We start from the raw sequence: 18,114 nt of genomic DNA, 5'->3' as shown, positions 1-18,114 counted from the left end.
CTCACGCCTGTAATCCCAGCACTTTGGGAGGCCGAGGCAGGCGGATCACGAAGTCAGGAGATCGAGACCATCCTGGCTAACACGGTGAAACCCCGTCTCTACTAAAAATACAAAAAATTAGCCAGGCATGGTGGCGGGCGCCTGTAGTCCCAGCTACTTGGGAGGCTGAGGCAGGAGAATGGCGTGAACCTGGGAGGCGGAGCTTGCAGTGAGCCGAGATCGCGTCACTGCACTCCAGCCTGAGTAACAGAGTGAGACTCTATCTCAAAAAAAAAAAAAAAAAAAAAAGTAAGTACACTACGGTCTCTGCCCATAGTATTTTTTCTTTTGTTATTTTCATATTTTGTTTTCACTTCAAGTGCTTTGACTTTTTATAATATAAGAATATTAAATTCTTGCAAGAAAATTTCTTTGAAATTTTTGTTTGAGTAAAATGATTTTAATGAAATGAAAGCTATGATTTACATTACTGGATCACCAGTGTGAATAGAATTTCAAATAAATAGCTTCTTTTATTTTTATGTGGTTTATTTAGAGTAGGAAAGTAGCTCTTGTAACTCCCTGGTCTATTACACTTTTTGCAGTTCCCCTTTTCTAATGCTTTTATCCTACAATTAGCCATAAGGTTTTTGCTTTTTTTCCCCCAAAATTTTGCTTTTTTCCCCCAAAATCAGTGTTTATTCGTGTTCAAGTAGATACAGTATTTGGATATAGTATTTAGATACGGTATTTAGTTACTAAGGATTATGTTTAAAATCCATGATATTGTATGTATTTGAAGTTTAACAGTGGAATTTAATACTTTAAAACAAGTGTACTTACAGCCCTGACATAATGTAATCATACTACAAGAGTAAATGCTTGTTCCATGATTGCTGGTCTTGTACATAATGTTTTTTGTTCTGATTTTGGAATTGTCCTCAAGACAATCTCATCCAATGTTTATTCCTTTATTTATTTGTTTTTAAACAACTAAAAAAAATTTACAGTAAAATTTTACAAATTGAGTTTCATTTATTGGTATAGTTTTGTTATTTTATAGTATCACTCTTTATATGGCAAAGAAGCTATGATTTGCTTTTAATAAGCTTATTGTAAGTATGCCATTAACTTTTTCATTTTGAAAACTGTATTTCCTGTTAGAATAAAACTATATAAATTTCTTTTTTAGGAAAGAATACCCACCTCATGTCCAAAAAGTTGAAATTAATCCTGTAAGGTTAAGTCGGCTCCAAGGTGTTGGTAAGTGTGCAGTTTTGTTACACCTGTGAAGGATTTCAAATTGCTGTATGAAAAGTACAATGGAGATATGATGCTGGCTTTAGAATATTCCCAGGTATAATAGATATATATGAAAAACCATTTTTTTGTAATTGATTTGAGAATTTCTTTAATGGTAACCTGATACCTGGAACAGTTGCACAGTTAGGTGATACAGTTTGAAATCTTTTGATTGTTTTAGCGTTTTTGTTATGTTACAAATGCAAATAGTAACTGTAGTTGAGCTATAGCTTTGAAATTGAGTTTTATTAAACTGTGTTATAATGTTGTATTATGTAATTGTGTTTCCACTTACTGGTTTTGCTCCTAAAATTTAGAATACATTAGAGAAACACTCATTTAAAAAGAGACCACACCTGCTACAACTGTGTTACTAGTAGATACTGGAAAATCATTGTGAGTATAAATTTATATTCATATTGAAATATTTTTCAATATACTGGTTATTAATCCAAAAATTAAAATAAGGGCAAATAACATTTATAAAAAATATATCATCATAAAATCAGTTTTCATTATCTAGAATCATGGTTCTTAATAATGTGTGTCCATCTTGTTTTTCCAAGGCCTTTGCTTGTTTAAATAGCTCTGATGGCTCTTAGTTCTAAAATAGAGTAATTTTTAAAAGCTAGATTTTTCTGTTAGATAAGAATGTGCTTTTAAAAAACACCCACAGTTTTTTTTTCTACTTTGGGTGAAAATCTTTTGTGCATGTAGTGAACGTTTCTCTATTTTATGAAGAGAATATTCCAAACTTATTTCATCCTTTCTTAATAATGGGCAGTATTTATAGATGTGAATTATTATACTTTACATACTAAGCATAGTTATGCTAAGTTTATTAAGTTTAGTAATAGTGACTACTCTCTTCTGTTATTCTGTTATACTTTAAATCTTTATTGAGCTCTTACTCAGTTATATGCTGAGTCCAGTGCTTTGCTTTCATTATTTATTTTTATCCTAGCTTTCTGTTCAAGGTTCCTATAAGCTAAAAAACTTCCTCAAGGACATAGAGCTAGTAAATGACAAAGCTTGTATTGGAACTCATGTCTATTTAATGCCACATCCCACACTCTTAAACACTGTACATTACTGTATTCTTGCTCTGTCACAAAGAAGATTACCTCAGAACCGTACAAAAGGTGTTATTTTTATTTTAACAAATGCATTTCTGGCCAGGTACAGTGGCTCATGCCTGTAATCCCAGCACTTTAAGATGTCAAGGCAGGCAATCACCTGAGGTCAGGAGTTCGAGACCAGCCTGGCCAATATGGCAAAACCCCATCTCTACTGGAAAAAAAAAAAAATACAAATATTAGCTGGGCATGGTGGCACATATCTGTAATCCCAGCTACTCAGAAGGCCGAGACACTAGAATCGCTTGAACCCAGGAGGCAGAAGTTGCAGTGAGCCGAGATCTCACCACTGCACTCCAGCCCGGGTGACAGAGTGAGACTCAGTCTCAAAAGTGAAAAAAAAAAAGCATTTCAAAGACGTTAAGTGATTTGGCCCACTAATAATGGTTTTAGATGCCAGTCAGCCAGGCTTGTTACAAATAATTTTTAAAGCTTATTCAACAACATTCATTAAGTAAATAGGCATACTCAAGTTAAAAGAAAAAAGAGCATGCTTATTTACTGTTCTTTTAACTTGGGTTTTTTGTTTGTTTGTTGTTGTTGTTGTTGTTTTGAGACGGAGTCTCACTTTGTAGCCCAGGCTGGAGGGCAGTGGTGTGATCTCAGCTCACTGCAGCCTCCGCTTCCTGGGTTCAAGTAATTCTCTGCCTCAGCCTCCCAAGTAGCTGGGATTACAGGCGCCCGCCACCACGCCCAGCTAATTTTTGTGTTTTTAATAGAGACAAAGTTTCACCATGTTGGCCAGGCTGGTCTCGAGCTCCTGACCTCGTGATCCTACCACCTCGGCCTCCCAAAGTGCTGAAATTACACGCGTCAGCCACTGTGCCTGGCCCTTAACCTGTTATTTTGAAATAATTTTAGGCTTAGAGAAAATTTACAAAATTGATACAAAGACATACATATTTATTTTTTCACACAGCTTCCCTTAATGTTAGTATTTTATAATCCTAGTACACTTATCAAAACTAAGAAATTGGTATGAGTATAAGATTCTTAACTAAGCTGTAGAACTTACTTAGATTTCACCAGCTTTTCACTAATATCCTTTTTCTGTTCCAGGATTCATTCTGTCATCCCACATGGCATTTGTCCTGTTCTCTTAGTTTCCTTCATGATTCTGAAGACTAGTCAGTTGCTCTGTATAATGCCTTTCAATTTGGTGAGGATGATGTCTTAGGATTAGAGTAAGCCTATGTATTTGGGGCAAGACTTCCCAAGAAGTGATGTGTGGCCTTCTCAGTGCATCATTTTAGGGGTTCCGTGATGTTGAGTATGTCTTAGGATTGGTAGTGTTAACCATGATCATTTGGTTAAGATACTCTCTGCTGGGTTTTTTCACTGTAAAATTACTATTTTCCCTTGGTACTTAATAAAGATTTTAGAAGAGATATACTCTGAAACTGTGCAGATATCCTGTTTTTCTTCAAACTTTCACCCACTGATTTTAGCATCCATTAGTGGATCTTGCTGGCATCAATTACTGCTTAATGTTTGTCTAATGGTGATTTTCTGTTTTCTTCATTTCTTTTACATTTATTGATTGAAAATCTTCTGTAGGGAAGATCTGTACTTTCCTGATATATTTGTTGATAATTAATTATTTATACCTGTGGACTCATTGTTAATAAATGAGGGTTTTACGAGTAATACTTGTAAACCTTAGGAGAGAAATATTGATATATTTAACTTGTAAACTTTGTTTTCAGCTTCTTTTGTGTTAGGTAGGTACATGTATGCTTGGGTGTAGGATAACTAGCAATGCTATAATAATATTGTATGTATTGTTATATGAGGATTGCATTTTATTTCATGATTTCCTTTGGAGATAATTTTTAAAACATTGAGATTTCAAACCGCAGGATCACTAATTACTTTCATAACACCAAGCATAATTTTTTCCTAAACAATATCATGGTCTTTCTAGTTAACACTCAACATGATTTTCTTTATTGTTCTTTTTACCTTATTTATTTTGAATTTGAGGCACTTAGTATGATTTTTTTTTAATAAGTTATAGCTACATATCAGTACTTACCAGCATTGATAAGCAGTTCTGTACTATAAAATTAAAGTTTGTAAACCATTAAGTATAATTTTTGGTCAGACCACATGTCCCGTTGCTTTTTTGTTTAGTTGCTTTAAAATTATTTTCTAAACATAAAGAATAACAACTGTTAAGATCCTATTTTTCTCCCCACTTACTCTGTCATTTGTTTCTTAAACTCTCTTTTTTTCCAGTCTGTTTTTTGTATCCTTGTTAGAGAGAACAGACATATACTGTCTCTGAATGTACTTTTAATTATATTCTGCATGTAATTACATTGTGTAATTACAACTCAATCACTTAATTTAGCAGTACTTAACACACGTTAACTTTTGCTTTTTGTTCATTTTTAAGACAGGGTCTTGCTGTGTCTCCCAGGCTGGAGTGCAGTGACATGATTATGGCTCACTGCAGCCTTGACCTCCTAGACTTACATGATTCTCCCACCTCCACCACCAAGTAGCTGGGACTGCAGGCACATGCTACCACATCCAGCTAATTTTTTGTATTTTTTATAGAGATGAGGTTTCACAGTGTTGCCTAGTCTGCTGTCAGACTTCTGGGATCAAGCCATCTGCTCGCTTCAGCCTCCCAAAGTGCTGGGATTGCAGGTTTGGACCACTGCTCTGGCCACATGTTTACTTTCAACCAGTCAGGGTAACTGTTGTTAACATTTTAATATATAACTTTCCAGACCTTCTCTATGCACATATACTCGTTTTTAAAATTGATACCCGGCCGGGCGCGGTGGCTCAAGCCTGTAATCCCAGCACTTTGGGAGGCCGAGGCGGGTGGATCACGAGGTCAGGAGATCGAGACCATCCTGGCTAACATGGTGAAACCCCGTCTCTACTAAAAATACAAAAAACTAGCCGGGCGTGGTGGCGGGCGCCTGTAGTCCCAGCTACTCGGAGGCTGAGGCAGGAGAATGGCGTGAACCTGGGAGGCGGAGCTTGCAGTGAGCCGAGATCGCGCCACTGCACTCCAGCCTGGGTGACACAGCGCGAGACTCCGTCTCAAAAAAAAAAAAAAAAAAAAAATAAAATTGATACCCAGTATTCATACTGTGTGTACTGTTCTGTATGTAACTTGGTTGTTGCCTTTATGATACCTAGTTTTTACACTCATTAAAAGATGACAGACATGGAACCAGCATGGAAAACACAATTAAAGGAAGTTTAAGAATGAAATGCACCAGCCATGGTGGCTTACACCTTTAATCCCAGCGTTTGGGGAGGCCAAAGCAGGAGGATTGCTTGAGCCCAGGAGTTTGAGACCAGCCCGGGCAACGTGATGAAACCCCAACTCTCCAAAAAAATACAAAAATTAGCCGGGTATAGTGGCGCATACCTGTAGTCCCAGCTGCTTGGGAGGCTGAGGCAGGAGGATCACCTGAGCCTAGGAGGTCGAGATTGCAGTGAGCCACAGTCGTGCCACTGTATTCCAACCTGAGCAACAGAGTGAGACCATATCTCAGAAAAATGAAAAGAATCAAATGGTTCTTAAATTTGTGGAGGACTTCCTTACAAATTTTTTTTGACCTCGTGATCTGACCCCCTCAGCCTCCCAAAGTGCTGGGATTACAGGCGTGAGCCACCATGCCCAGCTACAAATTTTTATATCCAAGTTTCTATAATCTTTTTTTAAATAAATGTATTGTGGCCCACTATATTTATGTGGCATAATTTTGTTTTCAATGTTTTGACATTTAAAATATTATTACTATACTGGTACATTCATGTTATATATTTGATATATTTCTTTAGGTCAAATCTGTAGAAATAAAATTTCAGGGACAAATGATACACACATTTTTAAGACTTGATATGTTAATGCCAAAATGCCTTGTGTGGCTGGGCACCGTGGTTCACGTCTGTAATCCTAGCACTTTGGGAGGCTGAGGCAGGCAGATCACTTGAGGTCAGGAGTTTGAAACTAGTCTGGCCAACATGGTGAAATCCCATCACTACTAAAAATACAAAAAAAAATAGCCGGGCGGCTGGAGAATCACTTGAACCTGGGGGGCCGGGGTTGCAGTGAGCTGAGATCACACCACTGCACTCTAACCTGGGCGATGGAGTGAGACTCCATCTCAAAAAAAAAAAAAGAAATGCCCTGTATAAAGGTGGTTAGCTCCCAGCACAGTATTACTTGAGTCGGCCTATTTTCTCCCACTTTTCAGCAACTTTAGATTATCATTCTTTTAGTCTTTGCCAGTCTGATCAAAATGTTTTTCTTATATTTTCTTCGTAACTGCTGAGATATCTTACAGGTTTAATGGCCATTTGAATTTCTTTTATTTATGTCTGTCCATTTATTTATATGTCCTTTGCCTATTTATTACTTATTTAGCAACTCTTTGTTATCTCTGATGTAGATATCTTTCTTTCCCTTTTGTGGTTTTTCTGTTACTCCTTTTCTTTTCTTTTCTTTCTTTTCTTTTTTTTCTTTTTTTGACAGAGTCTCACTCTTGTTGCCCAAGTGGAGTGCAATGGCGCGATCTCAGCTCACCTCAACTTCTACCTCCCAGATTCAAGTGATTTTCCTGCCTCAGCCTCCTGAATAGCTGGGATTACAGGCCTGGGCCACTATGCCCGGCTAATTTTGTATTTTTTAGAGGAGACGGGGTTTCTCCATGTTGGTCAGGCTGGTCTCGAACTCCCAACTTCAGGTGATCCCCCCGCCTCGGCCTCCCAAAGTGCTGGGATTACAGGCATGAGCCACCATGCCTGGTCTTACTTTTTTCTAATGTTGTCAAATAGTAATTGTGGTTGAACCTGTTGTTAAAGTTGGGTTTCCTTAGTGTTGTGTTTAGTAAAGCTTTTCCAAACCCTGGAATTTTAAAAATATTCACCTTTATTTTCCAAAAGTCCTTGTAGATTTATTTTTATTTATTTACGTGTTTTTACGTGTAAATCATTTTTATTTAACAGCATTATTTTATTAATTAACTTTGTTTTCCCTCAATGAATTTGGGTGAATGTCAGGAATGCCTACTGAAGTATTTAATAAATTGCTCTAGGAATCAATTTCAACTGTATTTTTTCTCCTCATGTTTTTGGAATGTTGTGTTTCTTTAAGTAGTTTGTTTTGCAAATATATTTGTAAGTTTTCCACTGATAGTTAGGTATGATTATTAATTCAAGCTTGCCTCATGTCTTTATAAAATGACAGTGTCTGTTTTTGGCAAACTCAAGAGCTAGAGAGACTACAAACTTGTAAACGTACTGTTGTAGAGTTGGAAAGTAGTATGTAAAAGCCAATTTAAAATGTGGTATCATAAAGGAGTGGTCAGGATTTATTTAAATCTTCACACACAAAGATGACGCCAAGCATGGTGGCTCATACCTGTAATCCCAGCACCTTGGGAGGCCAGGGTGGGAGGATCGCTTGAGCCCAGGCGTTCAAGACCAGATTGGCCAACGTAGTGAGACCCTGTCTCTATAAAATATTTAAAAATTAGCCAGGTGTGGTTATGAGCACCTGTAGTCCCAGCTACTCAAGATGCAGAGGTGGGGGGATCCGTTGGGCCTGGCAGGTGAAGGCTGCAGTGAGCACAGGTTGAGGCTGCAGTGCACTGTGATCACGCCCCTGCACTCCAGCCTGGGCTACAGAGTGAGACCCTGTCTCAAAAACAAAACAAAACGTAAGTAAAGCTGAGTTTTGAATCATTGGAGTTTGACATACCAAATCGAGGAGGAAAAGCTTTGCACCTAATGAGGATGGAATGCAAAGGCACAACAGGTGAAAGAGTCTCATCTTATTTTAACAAATGATATATTTGATTGGAGAATGGGTAGAGGATAGCCAGAGTTGAAGCCATAGAAGTAAGTAGAGGTAGATTGTCATGCTAAAGAGTTCTTACAAAATCCTATAGGCCAAAAGTATAGGATATAGCCAGAAGTGATTTTTAAAGAAGATAATGAGAATGTGATAGACACATGACTTTAGTTTTATTTTACGTTGAAAGTCAGTCAGCAGCTACATGATGGAGAAAAGCATTTTTTTTAGTTTGTCTTTCTCTTTTGAAAGATTATAAAAAATAATGTAAAAGCAAATACATAACCATTATAAAAATAACCGTTTGTATTCTATCACTGTCCTCTGGGTACTTATTTTTCAGCATATTAGTATCACAACTAAAATAACAAATAAGAAAGTTAAGCCTCTTTCTTACCCTGCTTCTCACACAATTTCTATTATAAAAATGTTTAAATATGCCGAAAAGTTGAGACTTCTACAGTGAACATGTGTATATCTACCACATGGATTCTACAATCAACACTTCTCTGTTCTAGTCATCCCTTTATACGTTAATTCATCTTATTTTTTTGATGCATTTTAAAGTCAATTGCAGACGCCTGGTATACTTCTAAACACTTGAGTGGGCATATTATTAACTAGAGTTCAATATTTGTTTACAGTTTATTTTCTTTTGAGGGCTTGTTTGGAGGTTCTAGCAGGGGAGCACAGCTACTTATATACCCTAGACCTTGACCCAAGACGGTCCTCCTCTATCAGGGATGGTCATCCTCTTTAACCCAGCGTGCAGCTTTGGAAGGGATGCGCATGGAGCGATGAGGGAGGAAGTAGACACCCACCTAGCCAACAGGATCAGCGCAGTTACCCCTGGCGATCATTGGGGTGACAGATGTTACAGCCAGATCGCCCTCACATTCTTTCTTTTGAAATAAAATTTACTACAATGAAATACATAAATCTTAAGTATATAGTTCAATAAAATTTGAAAACTACATATCCCTTTCTAACCAAAATCCCCACGAAGACATAGTACAAATAGTATCAGCACCTTAGAAAGTTCCCTCATGTTCTTTCACGGTTAGTCCCTACCTCTTCCCCCTCAAATGTAAGCATTGTTCTGATTTTTCCTAGCATAGATTAATTTTATCTGTTCTAGGACTTCATGTAAATGGAGTAATGCACTGTATACTCTTATGTGAGGCTTCTTTCACTCAGGATCTTTTTTTGATATTCATCCATACTGTTGCTTGCATCAATAGTTTGTTTCTTTTTAACATTGCATTGTATGGGTATACCAAGTTATTTATCAATTTTCCTGATGATGGACACCTGGGTTGTTTCCAGTTTTTGTCTATTAAGAATAAAGCTGCTATGAACTTTCTTTTTATGGAGGATCTTTTTTTTAACTTGATTTTTTAAATGTGTTCTATTTATATCCCACCTGTATATAGATCACGCTTACCCAGTAATATCTTCCATAGTCTCCCCTTTGGTGCATACCTGGAAGTAGTGTAGTGTATTTAAAAAGACATTGAACTAGGCTGGTTGTGGTGGTTCACGCCTGTAATCCCAGCACTTTGGGAGGCTGAGGTGGGTAGATCACCTGAAGCCAGGAGTTCGAGACCAGCCTGGCCAACATGGCAAAACCCTGTCTGTACTAAAAATACAAAAACTAGCCAGGCATGGTGATGCATACCTGTAATCCCAGCTACTCAGGAGGCTGAGGCAGGAGAATTGCGTGAACCCCTGGAGGCAGAGGTTCAGTGAGCTGAGATTACGCCACTGCACTCCAGCCTGGGCGACAGAGCAAGACTCCATCTCAAAAAAACAAAAACAAACAAAACAAAACAAAACATTGAGCTACAAAGTCTAGAAGGGAGTATCCTAATCTTCATGTTCCTACCATAGGGTCTTTGGTAAATACTCTTTATTCTCTTTCTCATCCCTGTAAGAGGGATTCAGCATAATGTTACATGGTTTTCATCTTAAATACTTCTCTGGAGTAATCTGTTGGGGATTTGAGGCTACAACAGCCTAGCAAAAATCACTTCTGTGATCACTTAGCTAGTAAAACTTCCACGGGCCACTTATTAAGTATTTGCCATCCTTGAACCAGTCCAATCTTAAGCTTTTTGCAATTTTATGTTTCTGCTGTAATTTGAGACTAGTTCATTTACTTGAGTTACCAGATCTTCTCAAGTGTTTTTCTCTTCTTTCCCTAGAAAATGGAATCCTAATGGAATTTCTTAACCCTGAGGCTAACATTTTTTGTGTTTTTTTCTTGACTCTCTGTACTCTAGTTTCCTACACTGTCAGTCATTTATCATTTCTCCTCATGACGTTGGTTTCGAAAGTCTCAGCTTAACCTTCTTCATTGGTTCCTTTTTCTATCTCTTTCCTTCGGAACCTTATTAAAAACCTTGATTTAGGTAGGGATCAGAATTTTAATGTCATTTTTCTCTATTATCAATTAAAATTTTGCATTATATCAAAGCTTGGGACGTTTGTTTCCCTCTTATGATGGTAGAGAAAATGTAACATGAACATGTTGATATAGGTATGGTGAAGAGAAGAGTGTGATTACATAATCAAGATGAAATGATACTGTTTTTTTAAATGTCAGTCTCCAGAATGCAGCAGAAAACTAATTAGATACATGGTTGAGCAAAATAATGTGCAAAGATACTGTGTGGCTTAAAAAGATTAATGAAGTATGTTTATAAGAAAAAAGCTTTCCTTTGGGTACATTATCAAATTTAGTAAGGCCAAAAAAGCTTGTTGGGGCCTATGTTTTAAGACTGCTTTACTGTACATTAAGTTTTTCAAATAATTGGTTGTGTGTTTCAGACAACTGTGTTTATTTTCTGGATTCCAAAATGTCTGCCTTCTTCTTATAGTGTCACATCGTAGCTCTTCAACAAAGTAACTTAGCCTTCATAAAAATAATAACACCTGGGTGCTCTGGACTGGAGAAGCTGCTCTGTAACCTCAGATTTTAGATCTCGGGAGAAAAAAAGCAGTTTTTAGTTACTCTCTGGCCAGAGGCTAAGTCCTTATGGTTCTAGATCTGTGCATGAGTCATTATCTCTGTGTGTCAAAGGTTATGCCATTTTCAGAGATGACGTAGTGACAATGTCTCTTCCTCCGACCCCTGTAATTTTTTTAATGTGTCATATAGTTTTATGTTTCTCATGTACTTCATTAATCCAGGAAACATTTATTAAGCCCTTGTGCAGTTTTTAGATACTGGGAAAACACATGACTAAAACATCATTTCTGCTCTTCCCAGCGCTGGCAATACAATGGGGGAACAGAAGTACAAATAACAATAAAATGAGAGCTATGAAAACTAAGGATTGCTTAATTGTGCCTAGAGTGGGGCAGAGGCAGCTTCTTAACAAAAAAGGGTTTGAATTCACCACATAGATTGGCAGAGCTTCACTTATGAAAAGAACAGCATATGTGAGGGTGAAAGAGAGAACATATGAAGAAATGAACCTTTTTGAGGTAAAGTTTGAGTGGAAGTAAGATTGAAACAGGAACTTCTGCTTGCCAAGAGATGGAATTTAGTTAGAGTGTTAGAATGACAAAGTCACAATTGTTAACTAGGTCACTTTGGCAGTAGTGAGGAAAGATTTAAAAGGAGCAAAATCGGGATAGAGAACATCAGTTTAGGCAAGAGTTAAGCATCAGAAATGTAGTGGCAGTGGGTTTGGAGAAGACAGAGTGAACTTAAGAGCTATTTAGAAGTAAAGATGAAGGGACAAGGAGGAGTCATCGATTACTTAAACATCTAGCTTTGGTGTCTAGGAAAATAGACATGCAAACAATGAGAGGATGATAATCACTTAGTGAAACTTTTTGTGATTGCACTAAGCAAGAATAATTATATAGGTTTCTTAAGACAGTGTTGTATATCAAACTAAATATTAGATAATGTTGATTTTTTTGTCTACATAATCTTATTTTTAAAAACCAACCGATAGAAGAATATTAAATATGGGAAACTAGAAGTAGAAGTATTTAACAAAGCTAGGATTGTGCAGGTTATTTTGGTTTACAGATTCTTCACTTATGTTTTAGAAACATGTTTGGCCTTTTGCATACTTAATCCTTTGCTGATAAAGCCAGATTGTGGTAAATTTTAAATTGTCCTGGTTTGGAGTTCATCAAATCATTTGAAACTTCTAATTATATTTGTAATGAAAATTATTAAATTTACATTAAAAATATCGAGAAAAATTACCTTGTGTGTTCTGAAGTTAAAAAAGAAAATTAGCTTGAGGCAGGCTTAGTTTAGTTTCTTTTACCAAACAATTGTACTGTTTGAATTCAGATTTTTCTCATTGCTACTCTTAGAGTTAAGTGACTTGGATAAAAAGAAAGAAACCAGCCTGGGCAACACAGGGAGACCCTGTCTCTACAAATAAGAAAAAAGATTAACTGAGTGTGGCGGTGCGTACCTGTAGTTACAGCTAGTTTGGAGGCTGAGGTGGGAAGATCACTTGAGCTAGGGTGTTTGAGATTAGAGTGAGCTATGAACATGCCACTGCACTCTAGCCTGGGCGACAGAATGCGACCTTGTCTCCAAAAAAAAAAAAGGATTTGTGAGTATGTGAGTGGTTAGGCACAGGAAAGGTTTGTGTTACCTTAGTAGAAAAAATGAAGTTAAAGGGAAGAGGATATTGATAACTTGATGAAGTGGTCCACATTGTGGAGATCCTGCTGAGGAGTGAAAAATAAATAAGAGTAAGCCAGGATATAACTATTATTTGGTCTTATGTTCTGATTATTTTTTTGTTGAAACACTAGCTTATTTTAAGTAAAACTTAAACTTTATTTTTTCTCCTTCCTTTAGAACGTATAATGAAGAAAACAGAAGAGTCCGAATCACAAGTGGAGCCTGAAATTAAGAGGAAAGTACAACAGAAACGGCACTGTAGTACCTATCAGCCTACTTCTCCTCTATCTCCTGCTTCAAAAAAATGTTTAACCCATTTGGAGGTAAGTAGAGAAATTATTCTTTATTGCTAATCAGATTGTGTTTTTATTAATATTAGTTTCAGTACTTATTAAATTCTAGGTGATCTTTTATCATAGGACCAGAAGAGACCTGGAAAAGTTATTTAGGCAAACTTTTCTGCCTTCAGTAGACCATTTTTATGCTTGTCCAAAATATAGAATTTATTTTTCTGTAAAGAGTTTATCAGCGCTTCCCTGCAACATACTTCAAATGATTGCTGTCTGCCAGAAATTTTTTCAAATAATTTTAAGAGGTTGAAAAGTTTAAAAAAAAAAAAAAAGTAGAAAGAAAATCTATATATTTATCTTCCAGATTCCTTGTTTTTCACATTTGCTTTATTGTCCTCGCTCTCTATGCCTTGTTCCCTCCTTCCTCCTGCCTACCCATAAACATGTGTATACATATTTTTTTGTACTGTTTGAGTTGAAGTTACAAGCATGATGCCCATTTACCATTTAATACTTAAGTATGTGTGTTTTTGATTTTTTTTTTATAATTAGAGTACATCTGTCAAAATCTCAAAATTAACATTGATCCGAAATTACCATCTAATCCACAAATCCCATTCAAATTTCACCTAAAAAATGTCCTTTATGGGTATAGAATTCAATTCAGGGTCATGTGCTGCATTGAGTTTCCACGAATCTTTAGTCTTTTTCGATAGAAATAATTTCATAGTCTCATCTTCCATAATCTTGGTATTTGTTGAGGAGTACAGGACACTTTGTGCCTCAAGTTGGGTTTGTCTGATGTTTGTAAATGATGTATGTAGTTTTCAAGAATGCTTCAGAAATGATGCTGTAATCTTACTGCATTATATCAGGAGACATATGATGTTGATTTTCACATTAATGATATTTTGCCTTAGTTAAGATGTTCTAGATTTCTTCACTGCAATGTCAGTTAATAGGTATTTTGACTAATTTATTAATAAGATTTCTAACATGAGCTAGAAGTATTTCTTATCCCACATTTATATATTCATTTATATCAGCATGTACATATGAATAGTTGTTTTACTCAAAAGGGTTATAGTCTGTAACTTCCATGATGTTTCATGACTTACTTTGATACTTCAATTGTCCCAAATTCCATGTGAGTCCCTTCAGGCTGGCCTCTGTTTTTTTTGACATGTCCCTATCATTCTTTGAAGACATTTATGACATTCACTTCTCTGCTTTTTAGTATAACATTTCCTCAAGATGGAGTCTTGCTCTGTCACCTAGGCTAGAGTCTGGGTGGCACGATCTCAGCTCCCTGTAGCCTCCACCTCTCGGTTCAAGCAGTTCTTCTGTCTCAGCCTCCTGAGTATCTGGGACTACAGGTGTATGCCACCATACCTGGCTTATTTTTGTATTTTTAGTAGAGATGGGGTTTCACCATGTTGGCCAGACTGGTCTTGAACTCCTGACCTCAGGTGATCCACCCACCTCAGCCTCCCAAAGTGCTGGGATTACAGGCTGAGCCACTGTGCCCGGCCATTATCTTGTATTTCTGTCTCAGCCCTAGAGTCATTCATTTCTCCGAGGAGCCGTGCATACGAGGAAAAGGAAATATCTTCTCCTTTAAGTGGAGGGAACATGTTTGGACACTAGTTATGTTCATTCATGTGGGCATTATTGTTTCTCGGCCTTCTCAGTGGACAAAGCTAAGAAATACACGTGTATGTATTAATATTTAATCCATATTAGAATCCATGAGTTCACACGATAACTCTAATTCCAGTCCAACACCACTGACTTTAATTTTTCCCACGTTTCATGTTTGTAACTCCCTTCTCCAGAAGTGATTAACTTGACTCCCATCATTCCCAGTGTATTTACCTGTTAGCTTAGTTTTTCTTTATGTGGTAATGTCCTGCCATGCCAACCTAAGTTTGGCTCAGACCATACTGATATCACCTACTGATTAGCCTAGATAAAGGAGAAGGAAAGCTCCTCCCTAGATACAACATCTTTCGTCCAGTGGACATGCCCACTGAAAACCTCAGTTTGTTTGTTTTTAAAGTTCAGGGATACACATACAGGATGTGCAGGTTTGTTACATAGGTAAACGTGCTGTGGTGGTTGCTGCACAGATCATCCCATCACCTAGGTATTAAACACAACAATAATTACTTTTTAATAAAAGTCGTCTTCTTTTACTCTATTCCTATGCCAGTTGTTCTAGTTTTCTTCTTAGTGGAGGTAAAGAATTATAGCCAGCCTCTATGTAATCTCTAATTCCTAGACAAAGTTAGTGGTTTTTCTTTCCACGTATAGTCTCTGAAATTCTACACTATGTACCACTTGTAAGAAAACAAGATCTGTGGGCCAGGTGCGGTGGCTCACGCCTGTAATCCCAGCACTTTGGGAGGCCGAGGCAGGTGGATCACCTGAGGTCAGGAGTTTGAAACCAATCTGGCCAATATGGTGAAATCCTGTCTCTACTAAAAATACAAAAATTAGCTGAGCATGGTGGTGGGCACCTGTAGTCCCAGCTACTTGGGAGGCTGAGGCGGGAGAATCTGTTGAACCCTGAAGGCAGAGGTTGCAGTAAGCCGAGATCGTGCCATTACACTCCAGCCTGGGCAACAAGAGCAAATCTCCTTCTCTAAATAAATAAATAAATAAATAAATGAAAAAGAAAACAAGGTCTGTGAATTTAATGGGATTAACATCTTTAGGATATTTAATAAAAATGACATAGTCTCAAAGACAGACTTATTAAGTGCAGTTGGTTATTTATAGGTAGTCTTGCAGATACTTTGTGATATGTAGTTTGGAATTATTTAATTTTGTAAAAAGCCTTCCACTTCTGACCAAAGCAGGGAATGAGATTTTAATCAGTTTTTCTTTTTCTTGAATTTTTTTTGTTTGGAGAAATTGGATGTTGCTATGTTGCCCAGGCTGGTCTCGAACTCTTGACCCTAAACAGTCCTACTGCCTCAGCCTCCCAATGTGTTGGGATTACAGAACTGAGCCACAATGTCCAGGCTTAGTCAGTTTTTGTTTTCCAAAAGAAATTACACTTAACATAAAATGTTTATGAAAATGTATTACTTTACAGTATTCTCTACTAAAACTGAGCAGTATTAAGATTCTAGTTTTTAGAGAATTAGGTTCATAAAATGTTAATCTCTAGTTTTTATCATGAAAGTTTTTTTATCTTAGTGTAGTGTATCTACATTTTGTTCCTAATTCTCACAGAGTTCCAAGATACATGTTTCTTAGCTGATGGAAGGCGTATGGTAATAGCTCAGAACATACTTCCTTTCATATTTTAATCTTGGGGATTTTAATAGTAGGAATGTGTTTTTTCTGTTTTAGTGTCAATTTTATGAGAAGAAATAGCACTTTTCCATGGAGTTCTTTTCATTTAGATATGCCCCCTTTACCTTTATTGTAGACACTAATGTAATGGAACCAGTCAGTACTCAGCGTGATCGTATCCTCAGATTCTTGGTGACAGTTAAGTTATATATAGCTGACTGCTAGACTGGATAGTCTTGAAAATTTCTTCCAGCATCTTGATATTAAATCCCAACTAACATGACTTATTTAGGATCTCTTGGTAGCCATGATGGTAATGATGGGGAAGAGAGGGACTTAATTTTGAGACTTTGAGGGGATTCCTTAATGATGCAATAAAATGCCAAAATCTTTTATTTCTTTTATTCTTTTGGAACTTAAAGTTTCTGAACACCGTGAATGTTGTCCAAAATGTGGAAAAGAAAAAGAAAATCAGACCAAATGCCAAAGTTATGGTGTTCTTTTTCCTAAGGATTTGCAAAGAAATTGCAGACAAGCTATTACTTTGAATGAGTCTGCTGGACCATTATTAAGAACGTCAATTCATCAGAATTCTGGAGGACAGAAGTCACAAAACACAGGATTAACAACCAAGAAGTTTTATGGCAACAGTATGGAAAAGATTCCAATTGATATTATTGTGAATTGTGATGAGAGTAAACACACTTATTTACAGACTAATGGAAAAGTCATTTTACCTGGGGCAAAAATACCCAAAATCACAAACTTGAAAGAAAGGAAAACAAGTTTATCAGACCTAAATGATCCAAGTAAGTATTTTACTCCCTTTTTAATATTGCTTATATCAATCCAATATTTTTCAGATATATTTTTACAACCAGTCTCTCCAACCCCATATGTATTTTTAATGTAAGTGTTGAGCTTAAAACTAATCTTGTTCTCATCCTGTCCATCTTAAATACTTTAAAAAAAAAAAACAAAAAAAACACAGAACTTGACCCTAGTCTTAGATGAATTGCTAGTTAAAACCAGCATTTGGACTTTGGCCAGGTTAATTTAATCTTTCTGATCTGTAAATGTGTGTATCTCCTGCTGATAGTGAAATTTTTTCTGGGGTGGGGGGAGCTAAAATAACATAAAATACGCGTAGCCCAATAAAATATTTGACATACAATATCCTTACCACATTTGTTCCTAATCTGCATCATGTCTTTTTACTCTTGTGTGTATGCATATGGCATGCAGTCCTTGTTTATAATAAATAGCGAAAGATTAGAAATTATTGGGGATTGGTTGACTAGAGTATACAGCGATAAAGGAGTGAAAGATCTGATAAACTGTATAGAGTAATTTCCAAGATCCTTAATTAAGTGAGTAATGCAAGCTACCGATAAGAGTGTATACTGTGGAGAATGAGCATAATTTCTTTTAAAAAATAGAAACTGGGCATAGTGGTGTCCCAGCCACTCAGGAGACTGAGATGAGAGAATTGCTTGAGTCCAGGAGTTGAAGTGTAACCAGGGCAGTATAGCAAGACCCTGTTGCGAAAAAAAAATATTAATAATTGTAAATAGAACACTAGACTTTGCTTTTAATATATACTTGTGCCGTTTTTCA

General features: G+C 36.7%; 1 protein-coding gene across 14 annotated transcripts in view; it reads left to right on the top strand.

Annotated features, from left to right (window-relative positions):
• Positions 1 to 18,114, top strand: part of SENP6 (SUMO specific peptidase 6) — a 102,125-nt gene that overhangs the window by 48,798 nt on the left and 35,213 nt on the right. For 12 of the 14 annotated variants that reach the window (XM_031667226.1, XM_031667228.1, XM_031667227.1 and 9 more), the window contains 3 exons: positions 1,172 to 1,242; positions 13,082 to 13,227; positions 17,009 to 17,306. In XM_031667226.1, the coding sequence (XP_031523086.1) occupies positions 1,172 to 1,242; positions 13,082 to 13,227; positions 17,009 to 17,306 (515 nt within the window). Of the gene's footprint in view, positions 1 to 1,171; positions 1,243 to 1,598; positions 1,678 to 13,081; positions 13,228 to 16,919; positions 17,307 to 18,114 lie in introns of those variants that run through there. The other 2 variants (XM_031667237.1, XM_031667236.1) reach the window with 2 other exon arrangements.

The sequence above is a fragment of the Papio anubis genome, chromosome 6, assembly GCF_008728515.1.
Source record: "Papio anubis isolate 15944 chromosome 6, Panubis1.0, whole genome shotgun sequence".
NCBI classification, from domain to species: Eukaryota; Metazoa; Chordata; class Mammalia; order Primates; family Cercopithecidae; genus Papio; species Papio anubis.
Note: the sequence above shows the minus strand (reverse complement) of the source record. Positions and strands in the feature narration are given on the sequence as shown.